Consider the following 24435-nt stretch of genomic DNA (forward strand, 5'->3'; position numbering starts at 1 on the left):
CAGAAACTGGGAGGTGGGAATTGGATGTGTAAAGAAGACAGACAAAGTAGCATGCTTTGCTACCATTTATTTGCTATGTGGTATGTACCCAAAGCATGAGTCAGCTCTGGTGCCCTACCCTCTGATCCCAGGAGAGAGGGTGGGCAAGGAGAGCCCAAGGAGAAGCAACCCCATCATGGGGAAACTGTGGGGGCTGGCAGAGGCACGGGGGAGACCCAGGCATCCTGCTCTGACTTCTAGCAAGTTCTCCTGCCCTCAGTCATGAGGGGCTCCCTATCCTCCCATCCAATGGTCCCAGGTGCAACAATCGGAGAGGGGAGGGGAGGAGAAAAAAGGAAGATGGCTCAGTGCTGGGTGGCTCTTCATGGCTACTTGGCCCTGGCCGTAACTACAGGCAAAATTGGGTGCAGGTGGCCGGGCCGAGGGCTGTGGTATGGAGTGGGTACTCAGTAGGCATGGTTGGCAACGTAGAGGGATTGTGCTGCCGCTCCACCATCTTCTCCGCTGCCTTCATACTTGCCCTGGGCCGCAAGGCCATTCACCTGCAAAAGGAAGGGGGTAAGTAGGCTGACCCAGTCCACAGGTGCTGAACCCTCCCAGACTACAGCGTTTGGGCGCTGACCCTGCCTGGCTACACACCACCTCCCCACCCACCACCTCTAGCTCCCAACCTCGGCCCGCTTGATGAACTCCTCAGTGGCGGCTCCAGCATTATCCCGTTGCCCTCGCCAGGTGTTGAGTGCAGAGGCCTGCAGGGCACGCCCATAGGAGAAGGTGAGGGCCCAGGGCCGGGGAAGGGGGCATTGGTTGATAGCATTGAGGTTGAGAGATGCCTCCTCTTCACTCTGACCCCCAGACAGAAAGGTCACTCCTAGGGTGGAGAAGAGAAGACACACTGATTGATCACTCCTTATTTTTCCAGGGTAAGGAACCCCTGGAGGCCACAAGAACGGGGGAAGAACGTGAGAATGGGTCTTAGGGAAAGGAACAGGTTTGGAAGCGGGGTGGTACCTGGGACAGCTGGGGGCACAGTGCGACGCAGGGCAGTGACAGTTGCCATGGCGATCTCCTCTGGGCTATACTTAATGGGACAGGCATGGCCAGGGGTCACCATGTTGGGCTTGAGCAGGGTCCCCTCCAGGTACACGTGATGGTCACTCAGGGCCTTGTACACCGCAGCCAGGACCTGGGGATCAGAGGAGGTTTACTAAGGTTCTGGGCCCCTGCCACTCACTACATTATGTTCCCTGTCTAGGGCTGGGTGGGCATGACTGTGAGGGTGGGTATAGGTCAGACTCACAGGTACATTCTGGGATCAAGTAAAAGAGTGCTTGAGGAAGGTGCCTGCACCTGAGCCAGGGACTGTGGGGAACAGGCTCCCTGTCAGGCTTTCTCTGTGGTATATGTCTGTGCCCAGGTGTGGACTCACCTTCTCTGTAACATACTGGCAACGTTTGAGGTCATGGTCTCCATCAGGCAGGATCTCAGGTTCCACAATAGGCACAATCCCATTCTGCAGGTAAGAGCAGAGTATCTTGGGATGGGCAGTAGGTAAGATGGAAGAAAGCCATGTAACCCTCTCACCCCCAGGCACAGAGCACCCATCTGACCCCCTGTCACACACACAGGCACACCTGCTGGCAGATGCTGGCATAGCGGGCCAGCACGTTGGCATTCTCCAGAATGGCAAGTGCTGAGGGCGTGCGTTCACTGATTTTCAGCACGCAGCGCCACTTGGCGAAGTCAGCGCCATCCTTCTTGTACTGGGCACAGCGTTCCGAGAGACCATCCAGCCCTGCAGGCATAGTGCCAGCCTCATTACTCTGCTCCTCTTTGGCAGCAGCAACCACCCAACAACCCTGTGGTCCTGAAGCCCACCCCTCCTGTACCTTGAGTGGTGGTTTCTCCATCAGTCCCGGCTAGAGGCACTACACCCTTGTCAACCTGAAGGGGAAACACAGGCACAGAACTGAACCCAGGCAGGATTCCGCTTGCCACCCCTCACACCCACACACCTATTTCCACGCTCAGCCCCCATCCAGGGCCAGTGGCTGCACCTTGATGCCCACGACAATGCCCTTATCCTGGATGGTACGGACGAAGAGGACACCATTATCATCTTTCTGGTAGAGTGTCTCATGGAAGAATATGACACCTCCGATGCACTTCTTCACACGGTCATCGGCACTGAACAGGACCTGACGGTACAACCGGCGGTTCTCCTCTGTGTTCTCCACCCCAATTTGGCTCAGCCGCTTGGCCATGCTGCCTGGGGGCAAACGAAGTAGGGTGGGAAGGTCATCCCCAGGGCTCCCTGGATACTTCTTCCCCACCTGACCACAGGCCCCCACCTACCTACAGACTCATCTGCGGCCAGAATGCCTTTGCCTGGGGCCACAATCCGGAGGGCAATGTCGGACAACTCCTTTTTCTGCTCAGCAGAAAGGGCTGGGTACGAGTGGGGCATGGTGACAGTTCTGTGGAATGGAGACAAGGTATAAAAGCTGGACCCCACCCACTACCTCCTCTGCTTTCTCTCCTGTCCATATGGAGAGGAATGGCCTTTTCCTTCCACCCCAACAAGGAGGGCCTGGGAACAGGGCAGCAGCAGTCCTTGGCATGGGTCCTGGGCATTAAAATGGCACCAATCCCTCTGACAGCCAGCAGGCTCAGGGCCCCAATTCCCACATCTCCTTTTGTCCCTGTTGGGCACCCTTCCCAGCCCCAGGGTGGGGGTGGGGAGGTGAGCAGCCCCAAAGCTGCAGGTCTTCTTATGAAACTACTGCCCAAATAAAGATGCCAACCCTTTTTTCACTGAATTTGGCCCCTTCTTCAGGTGGGCGTAAGTACTGGCCTTTCCACCTTCCCTCTTCTCATCCTCAGCAGGGCCCTGAGGGAAAATGCACTTACTTCAGAGGCTTCAGAATGAGGCAAAATTACCCATCACCCCTCTTCCCTCAGCTTCTGGAGGAAAAGAGTGGGGGTAGGGAGGAGGAGTGGCACAAAACACGGCCACAGGCTTCCATAACCTCTCCTCCATTCCCTGAACCTAACTGCCTAGGCAGTCAGGAGAATGGGAGCGGAGGATCAGGGTTGAAAGGAATGAGGAGAGAGCCTGAGAGGAGAGAGAGGGAGACATGCAGTAGCAGCAGGGAGGAGACTTGTGGGGAGATGATGGTGAGACAGGTTAACTAGTCAGGTGGAAGGACCTAGACCAGGGGGACCATGAAGGGAGGAGAACTGGAGAGGGAACTCAGCCTAGGAGAGGCAGCAGGCTGAGATTAAAATGGTCTGGGTGAGAGAGGCTAACCCCAAGGAAAAATCCAGTAGGCAGAGGATTTAGGATTGGAAAAGCTGCATAAGAGCTTAAGAGGAAGAAGTGGTGTGGGAGAAGCTGAGCAGTGGTGTGGGGTTTCCAGTGGACAGAAAGGAGAGAGAATGTAAGGAGAGAGCTGAGAAGGCACATCCAGGGGCCCCCAGGAGCAGGGTAAGGAAGGCAGAAAGAAGAGTCAGGGAGAGGAAGCGGAGATGCTGAGCAACTCCCGCTTCGTCCCGGGCCTCACCTGTGCGCGGCGAGTTAGCTGCGGCAGCCACAGGAGCAGCTCGGGTTCAGGTCCGCAGCAGCTGTGGCTCCAAGCCCGGCTCCTGTAAATGAGGCTGTGGCGACTGCAGAGCTACGTGACTCCCCCGGAGGGCGGGGCCAGCACCTCCCCGCCCTGGCCACGCCCTCTCCCAGGACTGGAGTCAGCGGCGAGGCCACGCCCACAGAGGCGGGGCGACGAGGTGGAGTGACTACTCTACTGGGATCTCCGAGGTGGTTGCGCACTGTCCCCCTCCCACCTTGCGGGCCAGCCACCAAGGCCCCATGGGCAGGAAATGGCCTCGCCTCATTTCTGCCACAATTGCCTTTACCATGTGCAGAGCACTGTGATGGCTGTTGGGGACGAAGCCTGGTCTGGTGAAGGAGGGTCACCTAAACAATCACAACGGTTGGGTTAGATGGGACACAGGCACCAACAGTGTGGGAGTCCAGGGCAGAGAGTAAGGAACTGAGTTTCTCTGTCCTCACCCCCTTATTCACCAGGGCTACAGGCAGTGAGCCAGGGAACAAGCAGTCCAGTTACCAGAGTATCTGGGGAAGAAAAGGCGTCGGGGTGGTGGGGGGAGACTGGCTTTGGCTCTGGATGCAGTGGGAGGGGTGTGTGGAGGATGCCCAGGCAAGAGGGCCAAGCTGCCTCTCCCCTGACCTCATCCACCCACCTCCTACCCAAGAAATAAGATTCAGTGAGCCTGAAGAAATACATTAAATATACTTTATTTAAATAGCATTAAACAGAGCTGGCTCTAAGCCAATTGGTCCTGGTGTTGGGGTAAGGGAGTACTGCAGGTAAAAAGGGGTGAAACAGAGTCCAGCTTTCAGTTTCTTAGCTCAGAAATTCCAGCAATCCCTGTAGCTCCTTGCAACCCCTCACGACCTCTGGGATGGACAGCAGAGTCTGGCAAGAGATACAGAAAAGGCAGCTCAGGGTCACAGGCCAAAGGCCCAAGGCTCCCAGCCCCAAGAAGCACCCACTGAGTTAGAGGGGCGAAAATGGAAGCCACAGAGAAGGCTGCAATAGTGAGTCAGGCCCAGCTCTCAGCAAAGGCTGGGAACCACAACTATACTCATCAGTACCCCCTGGGCCAGGCCTTATACCAAGTGCCTTAGTTGCATCAACTCCCTCCCTCCTTTACCTCATAAATATGCTGAACAATGTCATCTAGTTTCTTTAACTCCTTGTCAGAGCGCCGCAGATTCTCTTCCAGGATGTTTCTCTAAAAAGCAAATAGGATGCATAAGCTCTATGCTTAAAAGAACAACATAGCTTGTGGGGAAAGATAAATATGGCAGGGCACTTGCTAGTGGTGACAGGAAATAGCCCTAGAATGACATGGAAATTCTTACGTGGCTCTGGAACTTGACCATGAGTTTTGCCTTCTCATTTTTCATCTCCAGGAACATCACCCTCAGCTTGTCCACCTGCAGATATGTTCAGATCAGTAGGGGCACAGCCTAGGGTTCCCACCAGTTGCCCAGCTCTTCTGTTAACTCTGAGTCACCTCCTGGGAGAGCCACACTTTCTCCTGGATCCAGTTAGTGGCCATGGGCTGACTGTCGGGGTTCAGCTGGCCTGCCAGGGTCTCTTGGAGCACCTTAGTCTCTGTCTCCGCACGACGAAGTGAACGGGTGAGCTGGGTCACCTCCTCTCTAAGCCTCTGGGGATGAGAATGGAGAGGTATCTAGTAGCCCTCAAAGGTCCTCTCTATCCTTATCCCATGTGGTGAGCAAGGGTAGACCAGGGGACCCAATTCCCACATTTGGGACCCTGGCTACCAGTGACATAGAAGGCAGAGGCTGGGCATCATGGTGAACGTACTATGAGCTCACCACTCTTGTCTATCTGCTCTAGGATCTTCTCATTCTGCTGCTGTACCACCTCCTGGAGCTCCTTTTCATTCTGTGAGGAAAAGGGAGGTAAGAAGGCAGTGGGAGAGTTGGCTTCTTTGCAGCCCTTGCCAGGAGATAGGATTTTGTGCCTGACCATGCTCAGCCCAGGTGATACCAATTGATAACACTCCAATTCTTCCTCTAGGGCTACGTCAGGCCAGGCACATTTCCCTGTTGAGAGAGCTCTCCTGGAGTTCTAGGTCAGCCTGGAAGATGGGTCAGTCTATAGCTGGTTCCCAAACATGTGAATTGTCTGACCCCAGGAAGGGCAAAACTAGGGCAATGGTTGGAAAATCTCCACCACCCAGATTCCTGGAGAGACAACAGCTCCCAGTGGGCCCTCACAGTTGCCCCAGTTCTTCATCACTTCACTTCCAGGCCCCTCCTCCACCTTGTAGCGCAAGCACAAGGCCTGGTTCAGCTTCTCTATGTCCGCTTCCTTTGCCTTCTGGGCTTCCTGATGCTGTTCTTCCTGGGCCTGCAGCTGAGCCTGCAGATCACATCTAGGAGAGGGAAGAATTCAGCATTATTCCGGTCCCCCCAGGGGCTGCCTGGGCCCTTAACATAAGGGGCTGCTCACCTGACCTGCCCCCTCTCACCAAGACTGCACTCCACTCACATCTTTCGCTGCAGAGTCCTGACAGCCTCTTCTTTAGACTCCTGCAGCAGGGAACACAGGCTCTGAAGCTCCAGAGTCATAGTACTCATTTCTGCCAGGCTATTCTCGATGCCTGGGGTTTCTGAAAGACAAAGTACTAGATAGAGGTAGAGCCCTTTAGCTCTGGAAGGAAGGAGTGTGTAGCTATCACTTCCACAACTCTTATCCATGTTCCCCACCCACAGGATCTGAATGTCTGGAACACTACCGATCCCAAAAGGCAGAGATGAAATGAGCCCAAGTAAAATTGAGGTTTTTAGAGCAAAGCACTTCTCACTGCTTCAGTCTTTATCATCACTACCAGATCTAGAAATGAGGCAGGATCCCTGGAGCCCATTCTAACCTGTAGGCTGATGGGAAACCGTTGACGCTACTCTGGTGAAAGCACTCTTGTCACTTCCAAGCAAGGGCACAGGAGCTGATTCTGGCTCTAAAACAAAATGCAACCATGGTAGAGGGCCCCTCGGGTGACCCAGTCAAGGGTCGGCCATCAGGGGAGCCAGGGAGAGACAGGGTCTGTTGGCGGCATCTTCAACAGCTGAAGATATCAGGAGCAGCGCCACAACTTTCCCACCCCTGAATTCCAGGGCCTTTAACCTTCATCTGCCACTGCTGTCAGGGTGCTTCTCAAAAAGGTGCTGTCACTGGGCAGAGGGTGTTCCTGGGAAGGAGCACAGGCTGTGCTTATCGGGAGGGTCTCTGGTTCAGCCTAAGGGCAAAGGAAAAAAAAACGTCAGCTGCTTTTCAGGGATAGTGGGTTCCCTGAACTTCCAGTTATTCACCGGCCATCTCCTCGGGATGCTGTTCTATATGTCACCTCTCTTCTCTATCTTCAACTTCTCCATTAGCTCCTTTCCCTGAACTTAATTCTCTCTCACTAGAACAACAATTAAAAAAAAACCAAAAACCCTTCTTCTTACCTTAAGTATGCTTTTAGCTACTGCCTTTTCTTTTCCCTTCCATTAAAAAAGAAAAGAAAAGAAAAGAAAAGCCTACATTTCTTGCCTAAAATTCTCAGCATGTATGGACTCCCTAGCCCACTACACTCAGGCTTTTGCCCGACCATTCCACAAAAATTCTCATTATTTGGTACAGCAATGGCATCGGACACCTTTCAGGTCTTATTTTACCCGACCTATGTGATAACCAATGACCATGTTCTTTTAGAAACTTCATTTTCTTCACTTGTGTGACATGACTCTCTCTCCTTCACAGGTAGGACTCATACCTTTCTGGCTATCTCTTCTCTCTATCCACAGGTCTTTCTTTAACTGTGGGCTCCTTTTGGTTCATCCTTGACCCTTTACATTCCCCAGGTGGCCTCACCTCAGGAGCTCCACAAAAACATCCACTTCTACATGGATGACCCTTCAATCTGTCTCTCTCAACTGGACCTTCTCCCAATCTCCAGGCCCAAAGGCTCAACTACCTGTGAAAAACCTACCAGATTGCTCCACAGTTCATCTGAAATTTAGTATGTATAAAGCTGAGCTAACCATTTTTCCTGTCCCACCCCACCAAAAATCTATTCCTCCATCTGTATTTAAGATCCTAGAGCAGGGGAGCAGCAAATTACAGCCTGTGGTTCAAATGTGGCCTGCCACCTGTTTTTGTAAATAAAGTTTTATTGGAACACTGCCACATCCATTTATTTATATACTCTCTATGCCTGCTGTTGAGCTACAAAGGCAGAGTTGAGTAGTTGAGACAAAGACCATGTGGCTTGCAAAGCCGAAAATATTTATCATATTGCACGTTACAGGAAAAGTCTGCCAATCCCAGTTCTAGAGTGTCACCATCTTTCCAGCAATCTAGAGATCATCATTCATTCTTCCACCACACTCCTATATCAAACTGGTCACCACGTTCTGTTACTTTTTTTTTTTAGATTTTTTTGATGTGGACCAGTTTTAAAGTCTTTTTTACTGAATTTGTTACAATATTGCTTCTGTTTTATGTTTTGGTTTTTTGGCCGCGAGGCATGTGGGATCTTAGCTCCCCAACCAGGGATCAAACCCGCACCGCCTGCATTAGAAGGAGAAGTCTTAATCACTGGACCGCCAGGGAAGTCCCCATTTTGTTACTTTTACTTCCTAAATATGTATTCAATTCATCCAATTCATCCCCTCCTCCATATCCCTTTAGTTCAAACCTTCAAAAATCTGGCCTCCTGCCTAGCTCGCCAGCCTTTTCTGCTTATCATCCTTGCCCCACATAGCTCCTATAATCCAATCATAAAGAGCTACCTCCCAGTTCCCAAACTCACCACATTCCACATGAGCAGGGCCTTGGCCTTGTTCACCTGTAGTCCCAGCACCTAACCCAGGTCTTGTCACAAGGTAGACACTACAAAAAGTACCCATAGTGCCTCTATGACTTTCATACTATTCCCTCTGCCTGGTGGGCCTTCCTATATACCCAACCCTGCCCTACAAACTTCTAACCTCAAGACTCTGACCAAGAGTCACCTGCTCTGAGAAGACATCTTAACTCTCAAAGGTAAAACTGATGCTCCTTTCTCTGTGGTCATCCAAGCAACCCTCAGTGGCCATCCAGGCAACCTCTATCATAATCACAAGCCAAGATGACAAGTTTACATCTGTCTGTCTTCCCTGCAAGACTGGATTCCTGTGCTTGGCACACACTGGGGAATGGGGTGAGATCATAAGCAATTCGATTTCAGGATTCTGGCTGTGTCTTTAACTGTTGAATAAGCTAACTAACGCTGCATTCTAAAAAATATCCATTTATTGTTCAGTGTGCACTGTGGGGAAGCCAAAGAAGCAAGGCTAAATTTCTGCTTTCTTTAAATACAGTCTAGTTGAAGAGACCAAACATCCAAGGAAAATTAATACAAGTGCAAAAGGAGAGTAAGTTCATGAGGAATGTAGCAGGAGATCACTGAGTCCACTGATGTTTGGAAACATTTCAAAGAAGAAGGTGAACCAGGGAGGATTTTAATAGGAAGGAAAAGGTATTTCCAGTTTGAAGACAGAAGAGAACAGACGTGGTAACAGCACACATCTGGGTGCAAATGGGGATGAGACGTGTGTGTAGTACGTAGGCAGTCTATGGGAGTAAACGGTTCATAACAGGGAGGTAGGAGACAGAAGAAGAAAAGTTTGAGTGACAGCTTGAAGACATCCTGTAGGCAACTGAAAATCACTGAAGGTCACAAAGATGGGACGAGAGTAGAATTTTAGGAAGACCATTCTATACAATAAGGATACAAGTGGAAAAACTTTCAGTAAACTAGGATTAGAGGGGAACTTCCTCAACTGGATAAAGAATATCTACAAAAAGCCTACAGTTAACATCATACTTAAAGGTGAGAAACTCAAAGCTTTCCCTTTAAGATCAGGTACGAGGCAAGGATGTCCCCTCTCACCATTCCTTTTCAACACTATAGGGGAAGTTCTAGCTAACACAGTAAGACAAGAAAAGGAAATAAAAGGTATACAGTTCGGAAAGGAAGAAATAAAACCGTCTTTATTCGAAGATATTGATACAATTGTAAGGGAAGAGAAGGAAACCCCGGACCCTACCTTCTCCTTCAGTTTTGTCTGTAGGAAGAGGGTCAGGCTCCGGAGTTGCTCAGTCAGCACCCTTAGCTCTTGGGAATACTGGCGTGTCTTCTCCAGGTCTTGCTGCTGTTTCTCTGCCATGGTGCTGGCCAGTTTAGCCCTGAAATAAGGAAGGAACAGAGAAGACAGCCAAACACCAGGTGACCTTCCCTGAACACTTCTCCAAATCCCCACACAGAACTGCGTTCAAAGAGGGGAAACAAGAGGCTCTCAGACCCTGTCACAATTCCCTTCTTGGAGACTTTAGCTTCTAGAAGCAGTCCTGAGATAAACACTAATAGGGAAGCACAGAAAGGTAGAGGTCTTACTTCAGGTTCTCCATGGTGTCCTTCAGGTCCTCACACTGCAGGCTGCGCTCCCGGAGTATTTCCAGGGTGGTTTTCAACTGACACTCAACCTGGCCCAGCTCCAGGTGAGCAACCTGATTCTCTTGTTCTGCAAACTGGGGAGACAGGAGCAGGAAGGAAGGCAAGGAGAAAGGAAGGGAGGGGGAAAATGCATCTAAGTGGGAAATTTTAGAGTCCTGGGAACAGAGGCTTTTTCCAGTCCAGAGTCTCAAACCTCACCTCAATACCATCAGGGAAGAGTCACACTCCTGCAGCTCCCCTGCCCCAAGCCATCTTCCTTACCTCCAGGGTCTCCTTTAGGTCCTGCACCTCCTTGGCCAGGACCGCCTGTTGTTGCTGCAGCTCTGCCTGCATATGTTTTAATGCCATCTCTTCCTTTTGCCATCTGCCAGAGACCTTACGTTAGATCCCATTGGTCCCATATCCTGGATGCCTACTGCCACAATAACCTGAGAGGAACTCACTGAGCAGCCTTCTCCTCACTGCTCTGGGTAAGCTGGCAGAGCAACTGATCCTTCATGGCCAGGTCCTGGGTACAACTGGCATGCTGACTCTGTAGCTCTTTTAGCTGACTCTCCATGCTGGCCAGAATCTGCAGCTGAGCCCGGAGATCTAGACCAAAATTATCCTAATGACACCATGTGGTCACCAGGCCCAAACGTCCCCACACTTCTGCTCTAAGACAAGTGCCCTAGAGCACTTTCTTACGCTACTGCCACACCCCAAGCCTCAGCAGGGTACAACTGCTTGTACGCATGCACACACGCACACCTGTTGCCAGACGACTGTTTTCCAACTCCAGTTGTTCTAGTTGGCTTTTGCAGTCCTCTAAATGGGAAGAGACTTGTTCCAGCTCCCTGGAAACCTAGGAGAAAAAGACAGTTTTCTTCCCACAGCTCCCCCTGAATCAAGAGTCCCAAGACTTAGTCCAGTTTCTCTTTCTGGACAGGACAATAAACCACATTGTTCCTGGGCAAAAACACTGCAGCAAATGAGTCTGATCCTCAGGAAAAAGTAGAAACAGGAGGAAAGTTGCTGAAGAAGGTGCTGAAGGCCATCTTATAGCAAAGGGACTGGCTGGTCTCCAAACCCACAGATGGAAAGAAGACAGGTCCCAGGGAAGAGGCTAATGACACCACTCATCAGAAAGGCCTTCTGTAGAGAAGAAGGAGGAAATGAGGCCTAAGCAGTCCCCACTCCTGGTTTGTACCTGCTGCTTTTCCTCAATTGCAGCATCACGTTCCTGCAGGGTCTGCCGGCTCTTGGCTGTAAACTTCTCTGTGAGTTGCTGAAACCGGCTCAGCAGAGCTGTCCATGTTACATACTACCAGGGGAAGCAAGCAGGTCAGAAGAGCACCCTTGAGACAAGACTCCTAACAGGGCTGGCTGTGAGCAAAGGAGCAGTATAATGGCCCCAAATACTCACATCCAGTTGCATGGATATCCAGTCCTGCTGCAAGGCTGAAGTAAGACTTGCTGTCTGCTGAGCCAACCCTTCTTGCTCAGTATGAAGCCCGACCTACATGAGAAGGATTGTCAATGGAGGGAGCCCTTTCCCTGTGGATACAGGGAAGTAGGGGTACATGACCATCCTCCCAGTGTGTCAGTATGGATTCCAGAAAAGAATATGCCTTCAATTACCAGTTGGGTCTGGGTTTCCTTCAAAAGGCCTCTGAATTCCCCCATGGATGCCAGGTCCTGTTCCAGCTGGCTGATGCGCTGGCTGGCGTGTGCACAGAAAACCTCTAGCACTGTCTCTGCCTGTTTAGAGAAGAGGTTGAGAGGACATTGCGGGCAGAGGAAGGATACAGCACAAAAAGCCATAACTATCCATCACACCAGCAGTTTAGTTCATTATTCCCCAGGGCAAGCAGTTCTCAGGCCACCCATCTGTGTCTCAAGTCAATTTATGTTCCTGCAGGAACCTTAGGAAGAGACCTCCTACATCCAGGAACAAAAGCCTGACACCTTACCGCATCTTTGCCTCTGAGGGCCATTTCCTCTCTGTGCTTTGCCTCCTCCCTTTCTGCTTTGAGGCTCTGGAGCCTTGCCCTCAGTTTCTTCAACACATCAAAACAGCGGGACACCAAGGTTTCTGTACGCCAAGACTATAAGATAAGAATCATATACTGTGTCTGGTTTCTTTATTTGGCTGAATTTCAATCCCACCAAAGGCCTCTGCCTCCATCTGCATGCTGCTTACCTCCTGACTCAAAGCAGTTTTATCTTCATCTAAGTGCAGCAGAGATAGTTGAAGCAAGGATATCAGCTCTTTAGAGACCAGCGCCCATGACTGCTGTAGAGGGAGAGATGGTTAGGCTAGATCAAATAAAGTCATTAAGCAGGAAGTAAGCTGGGACACTGAGGAGGAAGCCACCAACCCCAATTTCACGCTCCCAATAAGGAAGAGATGTTCTTAACAAAAGGAAACCTCCCTTCACTACCATGGCTGAGTACCATCCATCATCTGCTAACTGCTCAGGAGTCGCCATTCTTGATCTTCACAGGAGACCCAGCAACGGTGTAAGGTCAATCAACACTTACCATGACATTCCTGGCCTGCCGCAGAGCCTGTCCAATCTCCTGGCTCTCCTGAAGATGCTGAGGTTTCTTACTCATCTAGTTGGAGAAACAGAGTTGCCCCTCTTGCATAGGCAACATGCACCACCAGCAGCTCTTTCCCCCTCCCACCGAGATACAGGAACCTTTCCCATTAAAATCAGGAGCAAGGCTCACAGCTTGATGAAGCCAAGTCAGAAAAAATCCAGAGGTAGGCAGAAAAATTACTTTTTAAAATAACTTTTTTTTCTGATTATGTGTTTACTGTAAAATTTTGGAAATAGGAAAGTGAATAAAATGGAAAAAGAATCATTATCAATTTCACCCCTAGAGCAGTGATTCTCAACCAACAGTACAGCACCCACCCCAAGAGATTTCAATATACCTCCACACCAGATTTCCTTGCTATAGAGATTTGCTGTAACTGATGAGTATGTTACCTCCCTCAGGTGTCAGGGGGAGAAAAAAGTAGTAGACTACTGATTTACAAAGAAATAACTATATTTAGGGCTTCCCTGGTGGCGCAGTGGTTGGGAGTCCGCCTGCCGATGCAGGGGACGTGGGTTTGTGCCCCGGTCTGGGAGGATCCCACGTGCCGCGGGGCGGCTGGGCTTGTGGGCCATGGCCGCTGGGCCTGCGTGTCCGGAGCCTGTGCTCCGCGGTGGGAGAGGCCACAACAGTGAGAGGCCCGCATACCGAAAAAAAAAAGAAAAAAAAAAGAAAGAACTATATTTAATAAATTCTAAGATGATTGCCTTTTTACAATTGTTTTCTATTTTGGCGCACTGCGCAGCATGTGGGATCTTTGTTCCCCAACCAGGGATCAAACCCGTGCCCCCTGCATTGGAAGCACAGAGTTTGAGCCACTGAACTACCAGGGAGGTCCCTGTCTTTTTACATTTTAACACCACTGACATTGGTATGCATTCAATATTGATAGTATCTTAGATTTGATGAAAGACAGTAATGCTTAAGAAAAACCACAATTGTGGTTATAATATATAAATAAATGTGGGGTCCTGCTTTTCTTACTTAATTTTATTATACTCATGTTATTTAGCCCTGAGTTTACATTTAGTCTCCTCACTGAGAGCCTGAGACTGGGATGTGTGCTTTAGGGAGACCTATCAAAGTGGAGCATCACTCATTTTTAACCTCTGCTGATATTTTACCTCACCTCAAAGCCTCTTAGAGGTTATATGAACTCTGAACTCCTTTTTTTCTTCTTTTTATTTATTTATTTATGTTGATCTCTAGGTATCTTTTTTTTGGCTAGGCCATGGGGCTTGTGGGGTCTTATTTATTTATTTATTTTTGGCTACGGTTTGGTCTTCGTTGCTGTGCGTGAGCTTTCTTTAGTTGCAGCAAGTGGGAGCTACTCTTCGTCGTGGTGCACAGGCTTCTCATTGCAGTGGAGCACTGGCTCTAGGTGCGTGGGCTTCAGTAGTTGTGGCTCGCACGCTCTAGAGCGCAGGCTCAGTACTTGTGGCGCACAGGTTTGGCTGCTCCACGGCATGTGGGATCTTCCCAGACCAGGGATCGAACGCATGCTCCCTGCATTGGCAGGCGGATTCTGAATTCCTTTCTTTAAAAACCATGAACATTAAACTTATTAAACTATTAAAAACTCTTGGCAGTCCAGTGGTTAGGACTCTACACTTCCACTGCAGGGGGGCGTGGGTTTGATCCCTGGTGGGGGAACTAAGATCCTGCATGCCACACTGCATGGCTGGAAAAAAAAAAAACTCTTCATAAATATACTTCTAAATAACTAGGATATCCCATCTTATGGATGTACCATTATTTTTCATTATTTTTCATTTTTTTTAAGTTATCATCTTTATGCAGAATTTTTTTTTCCCGTTAGGATTTAACCCTAGAAGTGGGGTTACTGGATCAAAAAGTTTGAACTGCTTTGAGCCGTTGAAATTTCCTTCAAAAATGGCTGAACCCGTTTAAAGGCATAATGTTCAAACAAGAGAAAAAAATTTTAAATGTAATATTAAATATAACTGTTTTAAAGCATAAAAAAAAAGATTGAACCAATTTATGCCCTACTGACGACAGGACAATGCTTACCACTATTATCTATTTTATTCTTTGCTATTTTGTCAGAAGAAAATAGCATCTCATGTTGCGATTTGCATTTCTCTGATTACCAGTAATGGTAACCTTCTCAAATATTTATTTACTACTCATTTTAATTTTCTTAATCTCTAATGGTCTGTTCATTATCTTGGGGCAGACGAAAATCTTAGTGTGCTATGTGGAGTAGATAAGTATGATTTCAAAGGCAGCAGAGCCGTAGAGAAACTTTGAAGTTCTGAGAGAAAAGTGGGGAACCTTCATTACTGCTGCAAGGCAGCCATCGTCTAGGAAAAAGCCTAGTGCTGGAGCAGCAGTGCTGAGTCACGATGCTGCAGCAGCCTGGATATAAGGACGCAGATCTCTTGGAGTTCATCACTCCCCTCCCGAGCAAAGCAGACATTGTTCCCGACTGCATCATGCAGTAAGGCACAGAGTTACCCCTGGAGCCCTGGAACAGGGCACACATACTGCTCAGGGCTGGCCAGTCAGGCAGGTGATGAGATTAGCGTGAATGAGGCAGCCAAGCGGCAAGGACATGGCACTGTGATGGGGAATGGCTGAAGGCACTGTCATTTCCTCTCTTTGGTTCTGCTCCAGTGGTCTCTAAAAGGATTTGGCAAGCTTCAAGGAAAGAGGGTACAAGGCCAACTCAGGAATGGGGAACAAGGTCAAGGACAAGAGGAAAGGATACAAAAATAAGAAAATACAGGAATGATGAGCCTATGGCTTCCAGGATTTTGACAAAGAGTAAAGTCATTATTTTGAGGATATTTTCAACTCAAAGGAGGTCTTTGGAGTTTTAGAGACCATCGTTCTTTTTTTTGGCCACGCTGCGCGGCTTCTGGGATCTTAGTTCCCCGACCAGGGATTGAACCCCGGCTCTCAGCAGTGAGAGCACGGAGTCCCAACCACTGGACAACCAGGGAATTCCCGAGACCATCTCTTCTTAGCAACAGCCACCTATTACCTCAACAGGCACATTAAGGACCTCAATTCCTTCCCTGACACATTCCCTTACTTCCTCGGCCTGTGCTCTCACAGCAAGACTCCTCTAGAACAATGGTCTTTAAACTGTTTTCCTCTCATATCTCCTACAGTAATTTTGAAAGCTGGAGTACCCTTACGTTTAAATCGTTACAAAGGCTGTAATTTCCACGACCTCATAAACATTGACAGTTTGAAATAAAACTGTTACATCAGTCTTAAATATACCCAATGGTATAAATGTTACATACACCATAATGATTTTTTTAACGTCTTTATTGGAGTATAATTGCTTTACAATGGTGTGTTTGTTTCTGCTTTATAAACCATTATGATTTAATACCTATTTGACACCTTTAGAAAATACACAAAAGGGACTTCCCTGGTGGCGCAGTGGTTAAGAATCCACCTGCCAATGCAGGGGACACGGGTTCGAGCCCTGGTCCGGGAAGATCCCACATGCTGCGGAGCAACTAAGCCCATGTGTCACAGCTACTGAGCGTGTGCTCTACAGCCCACGAGCCACAACTACTGAGCCCACGTGCCACAACTACTGAAACCCACACGCCTAGAGCCCGTGCTCCACAACAAGAGAAGCGCACTGCAACGAAGAGTAGCCCCCACTCACTGGAACTAGAGAAAGCCCGTTGCACAGCAACGAAGACCCAACGCAGCCAAAAATAAATTAATTATTAATTTTTAAAAAATACACGAAGTTCTTCTTTAACAGAAATTTTATATCATCCCTTTTTCTCCTTGAACCTCTATTTTTACTCCTCTCAGAATTTTATCCTAATAAAACATACTTTTACACTTTAAACTCTATTAGTATCTCTGCAACGACAACAAAAGTTCATCTAAATTTAAATAAATTTAAAAAAATTTTTAATTCCTCTGACCATAAGATTTTAAATTTATTTATTTATTTTTGGTTGCATTGGGTCTTTGTTGCTGTGCGCGGACTTTCTCTAGTTGTGGCAAATGGGAGCTACTCTTCATCGCGGTGCACAGGCTCCTCATTGCAGTGGCTTCTCTTGTTGCGGAGCACGGGCTCTAGGCGTGCGGGCTTCAGTAGTTGTGGCTCGTGGGCTCTAGAGCACAGACTCAGTAGTTGTGACACACGGGCTTAGTTGCTCCGTGGCATGTGGGATCTTTCCAGACCAGGGATCGAACCCGTGTCCCCTGCATTGCCAGGCGGATTCTTAACCACTGCGCCACCAGGGAAGTCCCACATAAGATTTTAAGTGAGAAAACTCTCTTTTGGATGGAGAAATATTTTCATCAGTTGTATACTAATCACTGTAATAATATAATTTTTAATTAAAATCATAAACATATCCAGTAAAATTTTACTGGAGATCCATCTACTAATGAAATAGATGGAGCATCCCTCCCCTTATTAGTTCATGTGTCTGTGATTACTATAATTCCTACAATAAGACGTAGTTCAGCAAGAATTTTATGCCTATTTTCCATTCTTACAGATACAAGATTTATGTGAGGGAATTCCATGGTGGTCGTGTGGTTAGGACTCCGTGCTCTCACTGACAAAGGCCTGGGTTCGATCCCTGGTTGGGGAAATGAAATCCCACAAGCTATGTGGTGCAGCCAAAAAAAAAAGATTTCTGTGAGAAAATTTCTTCACATAAATAATGGGAATAAGTAGGAATGAAAGAAGGGAAGAAGGGCATGCCACCCAATTCTAGGAGCTCCTTTGGAGATACACGCCGAAAATCTCACAGTGAACTTCCATCCACTGACATAACTGAAGTCTTCCTTCAATTTTGTTGAAAGCACACAAAAATGACATGTTACATAATCATTGCAGTCATTTGCCTTCTCAGCATGTACACAAATATTTTCTATTTGTCCTTTGAATGCTGCCTCTTGACAATGTAAGATTCAGGACAGGTAGTAAATATGCTCTTCTTTATAGTAAAGTTAGTAAATTGGGCAAGGGTAACTGAGAATGGGGAAGTAGGAAAGAAAACAAATTAGTAAAGAGTGCATTTGGAAGATGAAGATCTAGAAACCGATTCCTTTAAAACTTTCCTTGCTTGCATTCCCTTGGAAGGTCTTGAGGTACCCCAGGGGTATAGTGAGTACCAACAGCTCTAAGGGATTTTCCAGATCCTCAGCTTTTATACATATTCTAAGGAAGAGGGCCCACTGGGATCCTCCACACTTTGGGAAGAACCTTCTTACCCCATTGGAAAAGGTGTCAGTCTGTGTGCTGCTGTCCTGAACTTCTGGGTGAGGGCCAGTCAGCTGGCTCTTCCAGTCCTGCAGCTGGCGGGAGAGTACCTCCAGAATGACAAGAGAGTTCAGCAGGTTATCTTCCAGGTCATGTCGAGATAAGGCAGTCAGATCTGGAGGACGGCTGCAGTAGGAAGAGAAGAACATGAGGAGAAGAGAGGGAAAGGGATGGGAGTGGCAGGTCCAGGAGCACAAAGATACAGGGATACTTACCCCCATAGAAGGTGCTCTGTCTCAGAAGTACTGTCCTTGGTGCCCACCAGGCCTATTTGGGATGTGTTTGTACTCCTCTCCTGCTGTGCTGGGGGAGTAAACCAAGTCCCCACCGAGCAAGTAGAGAAAGGGGTAGTGCCAATCGCAGCATCTCGAAACACAGAGGGAAGAGATAAGCTCTGGCGGAGATTTTCCAGCATGACGGAGGTATTTACACCTTTTTCCAACCAGGCCAGGGGAGACATCCAAGGCCCCATATCAGAGACGGGAATGCTCCCAGCATCTACTGCTGGCCCTGGAGCTGCCTGGGATTCCATTTCTCCTGGATTTGGGGTCAGGCCTGTGGATGGAATATCGTCCATATTTGAGACAAGTGCTTGATCTCCCAATTCAGCCTCCTCAGGGAATGTGGGAAACCTCATTTCTCTCTCCTCTGTACTTCTGTGCTCTAAAATTTCCTCCCCTGGGTCCACAAGACTGACAGGGAAGTCTGCTGCTAAGACAGTTGAAGGGGAAAGCCAGAGCGGGGAGGAAGGCAACAAGGCATTACTTTCAGAAGGGACTAGGTCCTCAGGCACAGCCTCAGTCCTACTGTCCTTCAGGCTTTCCCTGGAGCAGTGTAGCTGTTGCTCAGAACAGGAATTTTGTGGGTACTCCAACAGATGGGATGGAGGATTCTGAAATGTAGGTTTCTCAGGCATAGCAGGAACAATTTCTGAAAAGTTGTCTTCCATGCAGGGGGCCACCCCCTTTCTCAGCAGATCTCCTGTCCTCAAAGGCTCATCTAGAGAGAAGCTGTTTGTCTCTGCCGTGGTACCTAGATGGGCCTCGACTGTAATGTTTTGCTGCTGCCCCCCTGGAGAAGGTACAAGGACCATGGTTTTAACCACATTGTTGCCCAGTGGGTCTACTGCTTCCTCAGATGTTCTGGGAGTAGAATTGGTTTGGGGAATCAGATTTAGGGGCTGCTCATCTGATTCATGTTGACAAGCTTCTAGACATGTTGAGGGATGGCTCAACTGTTCTGAAGGGGAGTCTGTCTTCTTAGCATTGACAAGATCCAGTGGAGATGAGTTGTTGCTGCCTTCCTGCCAAAGGAAACAAAAGTAGTTGACTAATACTGTCAGTTCTGGTTCCCAATATACAGTTATGGGTGCAGGATACTGTCTGAACTCAAAAAAGGAAAGAGTTCTCATTACCTTTACTTAGGTAAGACCTTGGCTAAGCCTTGCTACTTACTACAGAGACCCAGTAGAAAAGCTGGGAAGCCATTCTGGGTCCTTCCAAGTGAACCAGGTTACAGTATAAACAAGGCTAAGATAATCTATCCATGTCATGGGAAGATGGTAGCTTGAAAGTGACCCCCCTCTTCTCCAATCCTAACTCCAACCCACTTCTAGGGTAGGAGGGATCCCTGGCTCAAGTTCTACAGTTGGTCTAAGATTTTAGTCCTTTTGGAACAGATGAGAAATTGGGGACTAGACTGAGAGAGCACTTGGCCCACAGAGATCCATGTACCGTAGGAAGAAAGGGCAACATCAACCTGTGCCAGTGACCTAGTCTCCTTGACCGCAAGAACTGAGGGTATCCTGAACACATGGGTTGAAGCCATTCAATCCTTGGGATTTGAAGAGCTCTAGCCTTTGTAGCAAAGGAGAATGAAGAGAAGAAAGACTCTTCCTGGTGCCCTGAAAAGGGAGTGACAACCTCCCAATTGCTGGTTCATAGGGATGGAGACCACTGCACTTTCTACCACTTGCAGGGCTGCTGGTCCTGAGACTTAATGAACAAAAAAAGGACAATATGAATGTACTTATGTGGATCCAGTAGCCAGAGAAAGGACAAACCCTAAGATAGTTAGGAAAGGTAGGTCCTACCAAAATACAGCTGACGGAAGAAACAGATAACAATTTGCACCAAAAAAATGTATGCATACATAAGAAGATCGGAGTACAACTCACACACACAAAGACTTTCTGGAAATAATAAATATTACTTTTAAACAAAAAATTTTAGTAATATGCATTGGAAGAGGATGATCAGAGTTAAGACAAGAATTACTGGCCTGGACAATCAAGTGGAAGACATATCTTAAAGACAAAAATACAAAGAAAGGTAAATCTGAGGGAAAAGCTAAGAGAACTGGAAGATAAATCCAGCAAACCTAACATGTGAATAAAAGAAGTTCAAGGAGAAAAGAGAACACGTACAGGTGGGGCACTGATTAACAAGTATTAGAAGAAAATTTCTCTAAGGTTAAAGAAAGATCTGAGTTTGCATGTTAAAATGGCTCACCAAGTTCCAAGCAGGACTGACAAAAAATGATAAAATTTCTGAACTACCAGAACAACAAAACTATTTTAGAAGCTTTAGATTATAAAGACCAATTATTTACAAAAAAAAAAAAAAAAGAATTAGACTTACATGAAATTTCTCATTTACAGCAGTGGATGAAATTTTAAAACATAAAGTTGAGCTAAAACTTCTGATATTCTAGCAATGTCCTTGGGTATAGGTTACAACGATGTGTGCTTTATACAAATTTGTTAGGCTCAACGTTTTATGTACTTTCATGTATTTTATTTCAAATTTTCAAGTTTTCTTTCAAAGTGCTAAAGGAGGGACTTCCCTGGTGGCACAGTGGTTAAGAATCCGCCTGCCAATACAAGGGACATGGGTTCGATCCCTGAGCCAGGAAGATCCCACGTGCCACGGAGCAACTAAGCCCGTGTGCCACAACTACTCAGCCTGCGCTCTAGAGCCCACGAGCCACAACTACTGAGCCTGCGCGCCACAACTACTGAAGCCCGTGTGCCTAGAGCCCACGCTCCGCAACAAGAGAAGCCACCGCAATGAGAAGCCTGCGCACCACAACCAAGAGTAGCCCCCGCTCATCGTAACTAGAGAAAGCCGGCACGCAGTAATGAAGACCCACAGCAGCCAAAATAAATTAATTAATTAATTTAAAAATAAAACCTCCCAGAAAACAAAAGTCCAGGACCAGATTATTTCACAGGTTGAATTTACCAAAATTCAAAGAAGATTTAATACCCATTTGTCTCAAGCTCTTCCAAAAAATTAAAGAAAGAGAAGGAAATACTTCCTAGCTCATTTTACAAGGCCAAAATTATGTTGATACCAAAACCAGACAAGGACAACACAGAACTCAACAGATCTGGCAGACTAAAAAAAGTGCAAGGACAGAGTAATTAACTATCTGTTGTTGGATATAATAGAATGTGACATCCTTTGAATAGTAAATATGCTTTTTTTCATATGTTCATGGAACACTCAGAAAAATTCATCCTATACTTGGCTACAAAGACAACAGATTACAGTCTGATCATAATGCAAGAAAATAAATTTAAAAGGTGACACAAAATGGCTTTTAAGCACTTGGAAATTAAGAACCCCTCCTAGATAACCCCTGGATTAAAGGTAAAAATCAAAAGAAAATTACAAACTAGCTAAAAAGCATGACAAATGATGACTATTTATAATATACACTTAGAAAATGATGAAAGAGTTAACCACCCAATAGAAAAGTGAGCAAATAATATAAATAAGCATTACACAAAAGAGCAAACCCAAATAACCAATTCACATGTAAGAGATACGCTCACTAGTAGTCAGGAAAATGCAAATTAAAGTAACAATAAGATACCACATCAGACTGGCTAAAATTTTAAAGATCTCTAACAACTACTACAAGAGGTGATGTGGGGAAATGGATATCGTCATACAATGCTGGAGAGAATATGAATTGTAATAGCTATTTTAGATAGCAATCTGACAAAATTTAAAATTAAAAATATCTTTCCTTCAAACCAATAATCCTACTCCTGAAAATGTATCTCATTGAAATAAAGGTATCAGTACAAAGATATTTACATTAGCATTGTTTGCATTAGCAAAAAAAAGTGGAAAGATAAATGACCATTTATGACTAAATTATGCTTGATGCATACCACAGTATCTTATGAATTAGCGCTACACTAGTTGACATGGAGGGATTTAAACCACATTGTTAAATGAGAAAAGTAACAGGCAGAGAAATGTATACAGTCAATCCTCACTATTTGAACTGAAAAGCATTTTCTACATAGCTATGTCTCTCAAGACCTTTCACAAAAGTACAGCTCAGTGAGGGCAGTTCTACAAGGAGCTAGTTTAAACTCCGGTGGTTCAGGGGTGTAACTTGATCCCAGGGGAGTTTTGACTACCTCTGGGAATGGATGGACATTGCCTCATTCTTAAAACTGACTGACTTCTCCGTAAGTGAGTCCCTATTAAGAGGGAGACCACTCGGGGCTTCCTTGGTGGCACAGTGGTTGAGAGTCCGCCTGCCGATGCAGGGGACGCGGGTTCGTGCCCCGGTCTGGGAAGATCCCACATGCCGCGGAGTGGCTGGGCCTGTGAGCCATGGCTGCTGAGCCTGCGCGTCCGGAGCCTGTGCTCCGCAACGGGACAGGCCACAGCAGTGATGAGGCCCGCGTACCACAAAAAAAAAAAAAAAAAAAGAGGGAGACCACTAACCAAAGTGATAGTTATTTCTGAGACGTTTGGTAAAGACTGAACGGGGGAGGTGATGATAAAAAAAACTAACAGCTAAATAGAGGTGCGGGTTCTCAGTGGACTTCCTTTAGCGACCCTAGGGTACCTCTCTGTTGGCCTGAATAGCTGTAAATGGATGTCACCGAAGAAGGAAACTTCATTATCGTTATTAATTACGTTCCAACCCTGGCCCTCTGTTCCTCTGAGCTCTCCGCCTCGGCAAAGAGCCCAGTCGAGAGGCTGGCCAGGCGAATCTCACCTGCAGCCCTAGCTTGCACAGTGATGAGGTGGACGAGTAGGCTATCGGGGGCCCTGTTCCCGAGTTGGTGAGGGCACCAGGCTGCAGGATAAGTTCTCGGAGAGGCGTTCTCATAGCTGCTTTTCCCTAAAACAGAAGAGAGAATGTGAGAAAGCCTGGGCTCTGCCAGCCTGCCCTAAGAAGCTCCCGTCCCTCCCTAAGAAGCTCACGAGCAATAACAAGAGTAGGCTCCAACCCCAGTCCTCTGAACATCAGGACCAGCATTAGACTCCACACGCACCCGTCCCCAGGCTCGACCCTGCTTTCCACGACGCCCGGCACTGCCAGCGACCCCGACCCAAAACCCCAGCCCAGCTCTCTCTCTCCATGAGGCCCTCCCGCTCACCGGTTGGGGCGAAGGCGACACGCTAAGATTCAGTTTTTTCACCCGCCACATCTTCAAAACAACACAGGGTGATCACCTCCTAGACGCAAGAGGCGACGCCATGCTCACCCGCCGTCTTTATTTGAACCTGCTCCGCGCTTCCCGATTGGCTGCGAAGTCTCAGTGCGTCAGGTGGGCGCGTCCGCTCCGGGCTCGAGCCCGGCGGGCTGGGGCGGGGCCTGTATTGGACCCGCCCCGCCCGGCCCCCTGTGCGCGCGCGCTCTGCAAACCGACCCCCAACCCACCGGGACGCGCTCCAGCCCGAAAGCCAGCCTTTCGGCCTCACCTCCGAGAGGGTGACCGGGAAGTTGGACAGTTGAGGAGTCCATCCCTCCTGCTTCGAGTAGGCCAGTCTCACACCCTGTCGGAAAAGCTGTCCCCGTGGCCTGGCCTTAGGAAGTTTCTCCTCGGGTTTCCCTCAGCTATCTCAGCCTTGACCGGCAGGAGCCGGTCGGGGGTATAGAAGGGAAGGTGAGTGGAGCGTTTTTTACGTAGGCTGCTCGGTCCGCGCATAGGTCCTGCGTCCGTGATGGCCTGAGACGTGGTTCTCAGCCTGCGCTGTCATTTAGCCTCTTCAGAATTTCTGGACTTTTCTTGGGACTTAACTCAGGGTCCGCAACAGGTTTACTGGAACGATAATAGCTCACAAGTATTGAACATTTATTAGGCACCTGGCACTCTTCCAAATGCCTTTTATATCTTAACTCCTTTAATCCCCAAAAGGGCATATGAAGTAGGCACCGTAAATATCCCCGTTTTACAGACGTAGTAACCGAGTCACAGATAATGTCTTTTGCCTAATGCCGACAGGTAGTAAAATGGCAGAGTCAAGATTGCCACCCATACTACCGACTACTGCATTCTCCTCTCGCTTGAAACCCCTCTGTGTGGGAAATTAGCTACTGGAGGTGGGATTGATTTTTGGAAACAGCCTAAAGTTAAGTATTCACAGTTACAGGCTTTTTTTAATATAATTTTTTTAAACGTTATTAATTTATTTTTGGCTGCCTTGGGTCTCTTG

General features: G+C 47.8%; 2 protein-coding genes across 8 annotated transcripts; both read right to left on the reverse strand.

The window, feature by feature from the left end:
• Positions 1-50: 50 nt before the first annotated feature.
• On the reverse strand, positions 51-3691 carry ALDOC (aldolase, fructose-bisphosphate C). 3 transcript variants are annotated; one of them, XM_027130420.1, is made up of 10 exons: positions 3564-3669; positions 2805-2890; positions 2356-2477; positions 2058-2269; positions 1890-1944; positions 1635-1795; positions 1430-1513; positions 1012-1186; positions 672-871; positions 53-542 (listed from the first exon to the last, which is right to left on the reverse strand). In XM_027130420.1, exons 3-10 carry the CDS (start codon positions 2465-2467, stop codon positions 447-449), a joined length of 1095 nt encoding a protein of 364 aa, XP_026986221.1. In that variant the 5' UTR covers positions 2468-2477; positions 2805-2890; positions 3564-3669; the 3' UTR covers positions 53-446. The 3 variants fall into 3 exon arrangements, with proteins under 3 accessions (XP_026986219.1, XP_026986221.1, XP_026986220.1); XM_027130418.1 differs by lacking the exon at positions 2805-2890 and having other exon boundaries at positions 51-542; positions 3564-3691; XM_027130419.1 differs by lacking the exons at positions 2805-2890; positions 3564-3669 and adding an exon at positions 2911-3553.
• Positions 3692-4295: 604 nt separating this feature from the next.
• Positions 4296-23517, reverse strand: SPAG5 (sperm associated antigen 5). 5 transcript variants are annotated; one of them, XM_027130413.1, is made up of 24 exons: positions 23376-23517; positions 22991-23116; positions 18178-19265; positions 17914-18088; positions 12622-12696; positions 12281-12370; positions 12051-12185; positions 11719-11838; positions 11504-11596; positions 11288-11401; positions 10849-10942; positions 10542-10689; positions 10360-10462; positions 10039-10172; positions 9692-9830; positions 6744-6855; positions 6490-6576; positions 6108-6228; positions 5880-5991; positions 5418-5498; positions 5101-5256; positions 4946-5020; positions 4735-4815; positions 4296-4496 (listed from the first exon to the last, which is right to left on the reverse strand). In XM_027130413.1, the coding sequence occupies exons 1-24, from the start codon at positions 23424-23426 to the stop codon at positions 4425-4427; spliced, it is 3582 nt and encodes a 1193-aa protein (XP_026986214.1). In that variant the 5' UTR covers positions 23427-23517; the 3' UTR covers positions 4296-4424. The 5 variants fall into 5 exon arrangements, 4 of the variants coding, with proteins under 4 accessions (XP_026986214.1, XP_026986213.1, XP_026986215.1 ...); XM_027130412.1 differs by having other exon boundaries at positions 12281-12373; XM_027130414.1 differs by lacking the exons at positions 4296-4496; positions 4735-4815; positions 4946-5020 and having other exon boundaries at positions 5138-5256; positions 5429-5498; positions 12281-12373.
• Between the last annotated feature and the right edge of the window lie 918 nt (positions 23518-24435).

Source organism: Aethalodelphis obliquidens, unplaced genomic scaffold, assembly GCF_003676395.1.
Source record: "Aethalodelphis obliquidens isolate GAN/ISIS:26980383/991018 unplaced genomic scaffold, ASM367639v1 scaffold38, whole genome shotgun sequence".
In the NCBI taxonomy this organism is placed as follows: Eukaryota; Metazoa; Chordata; class Mammalia; order Artiodactyla; family Delphinidae; genus Aethalodelphis; species Aethalodelphis obliquidens.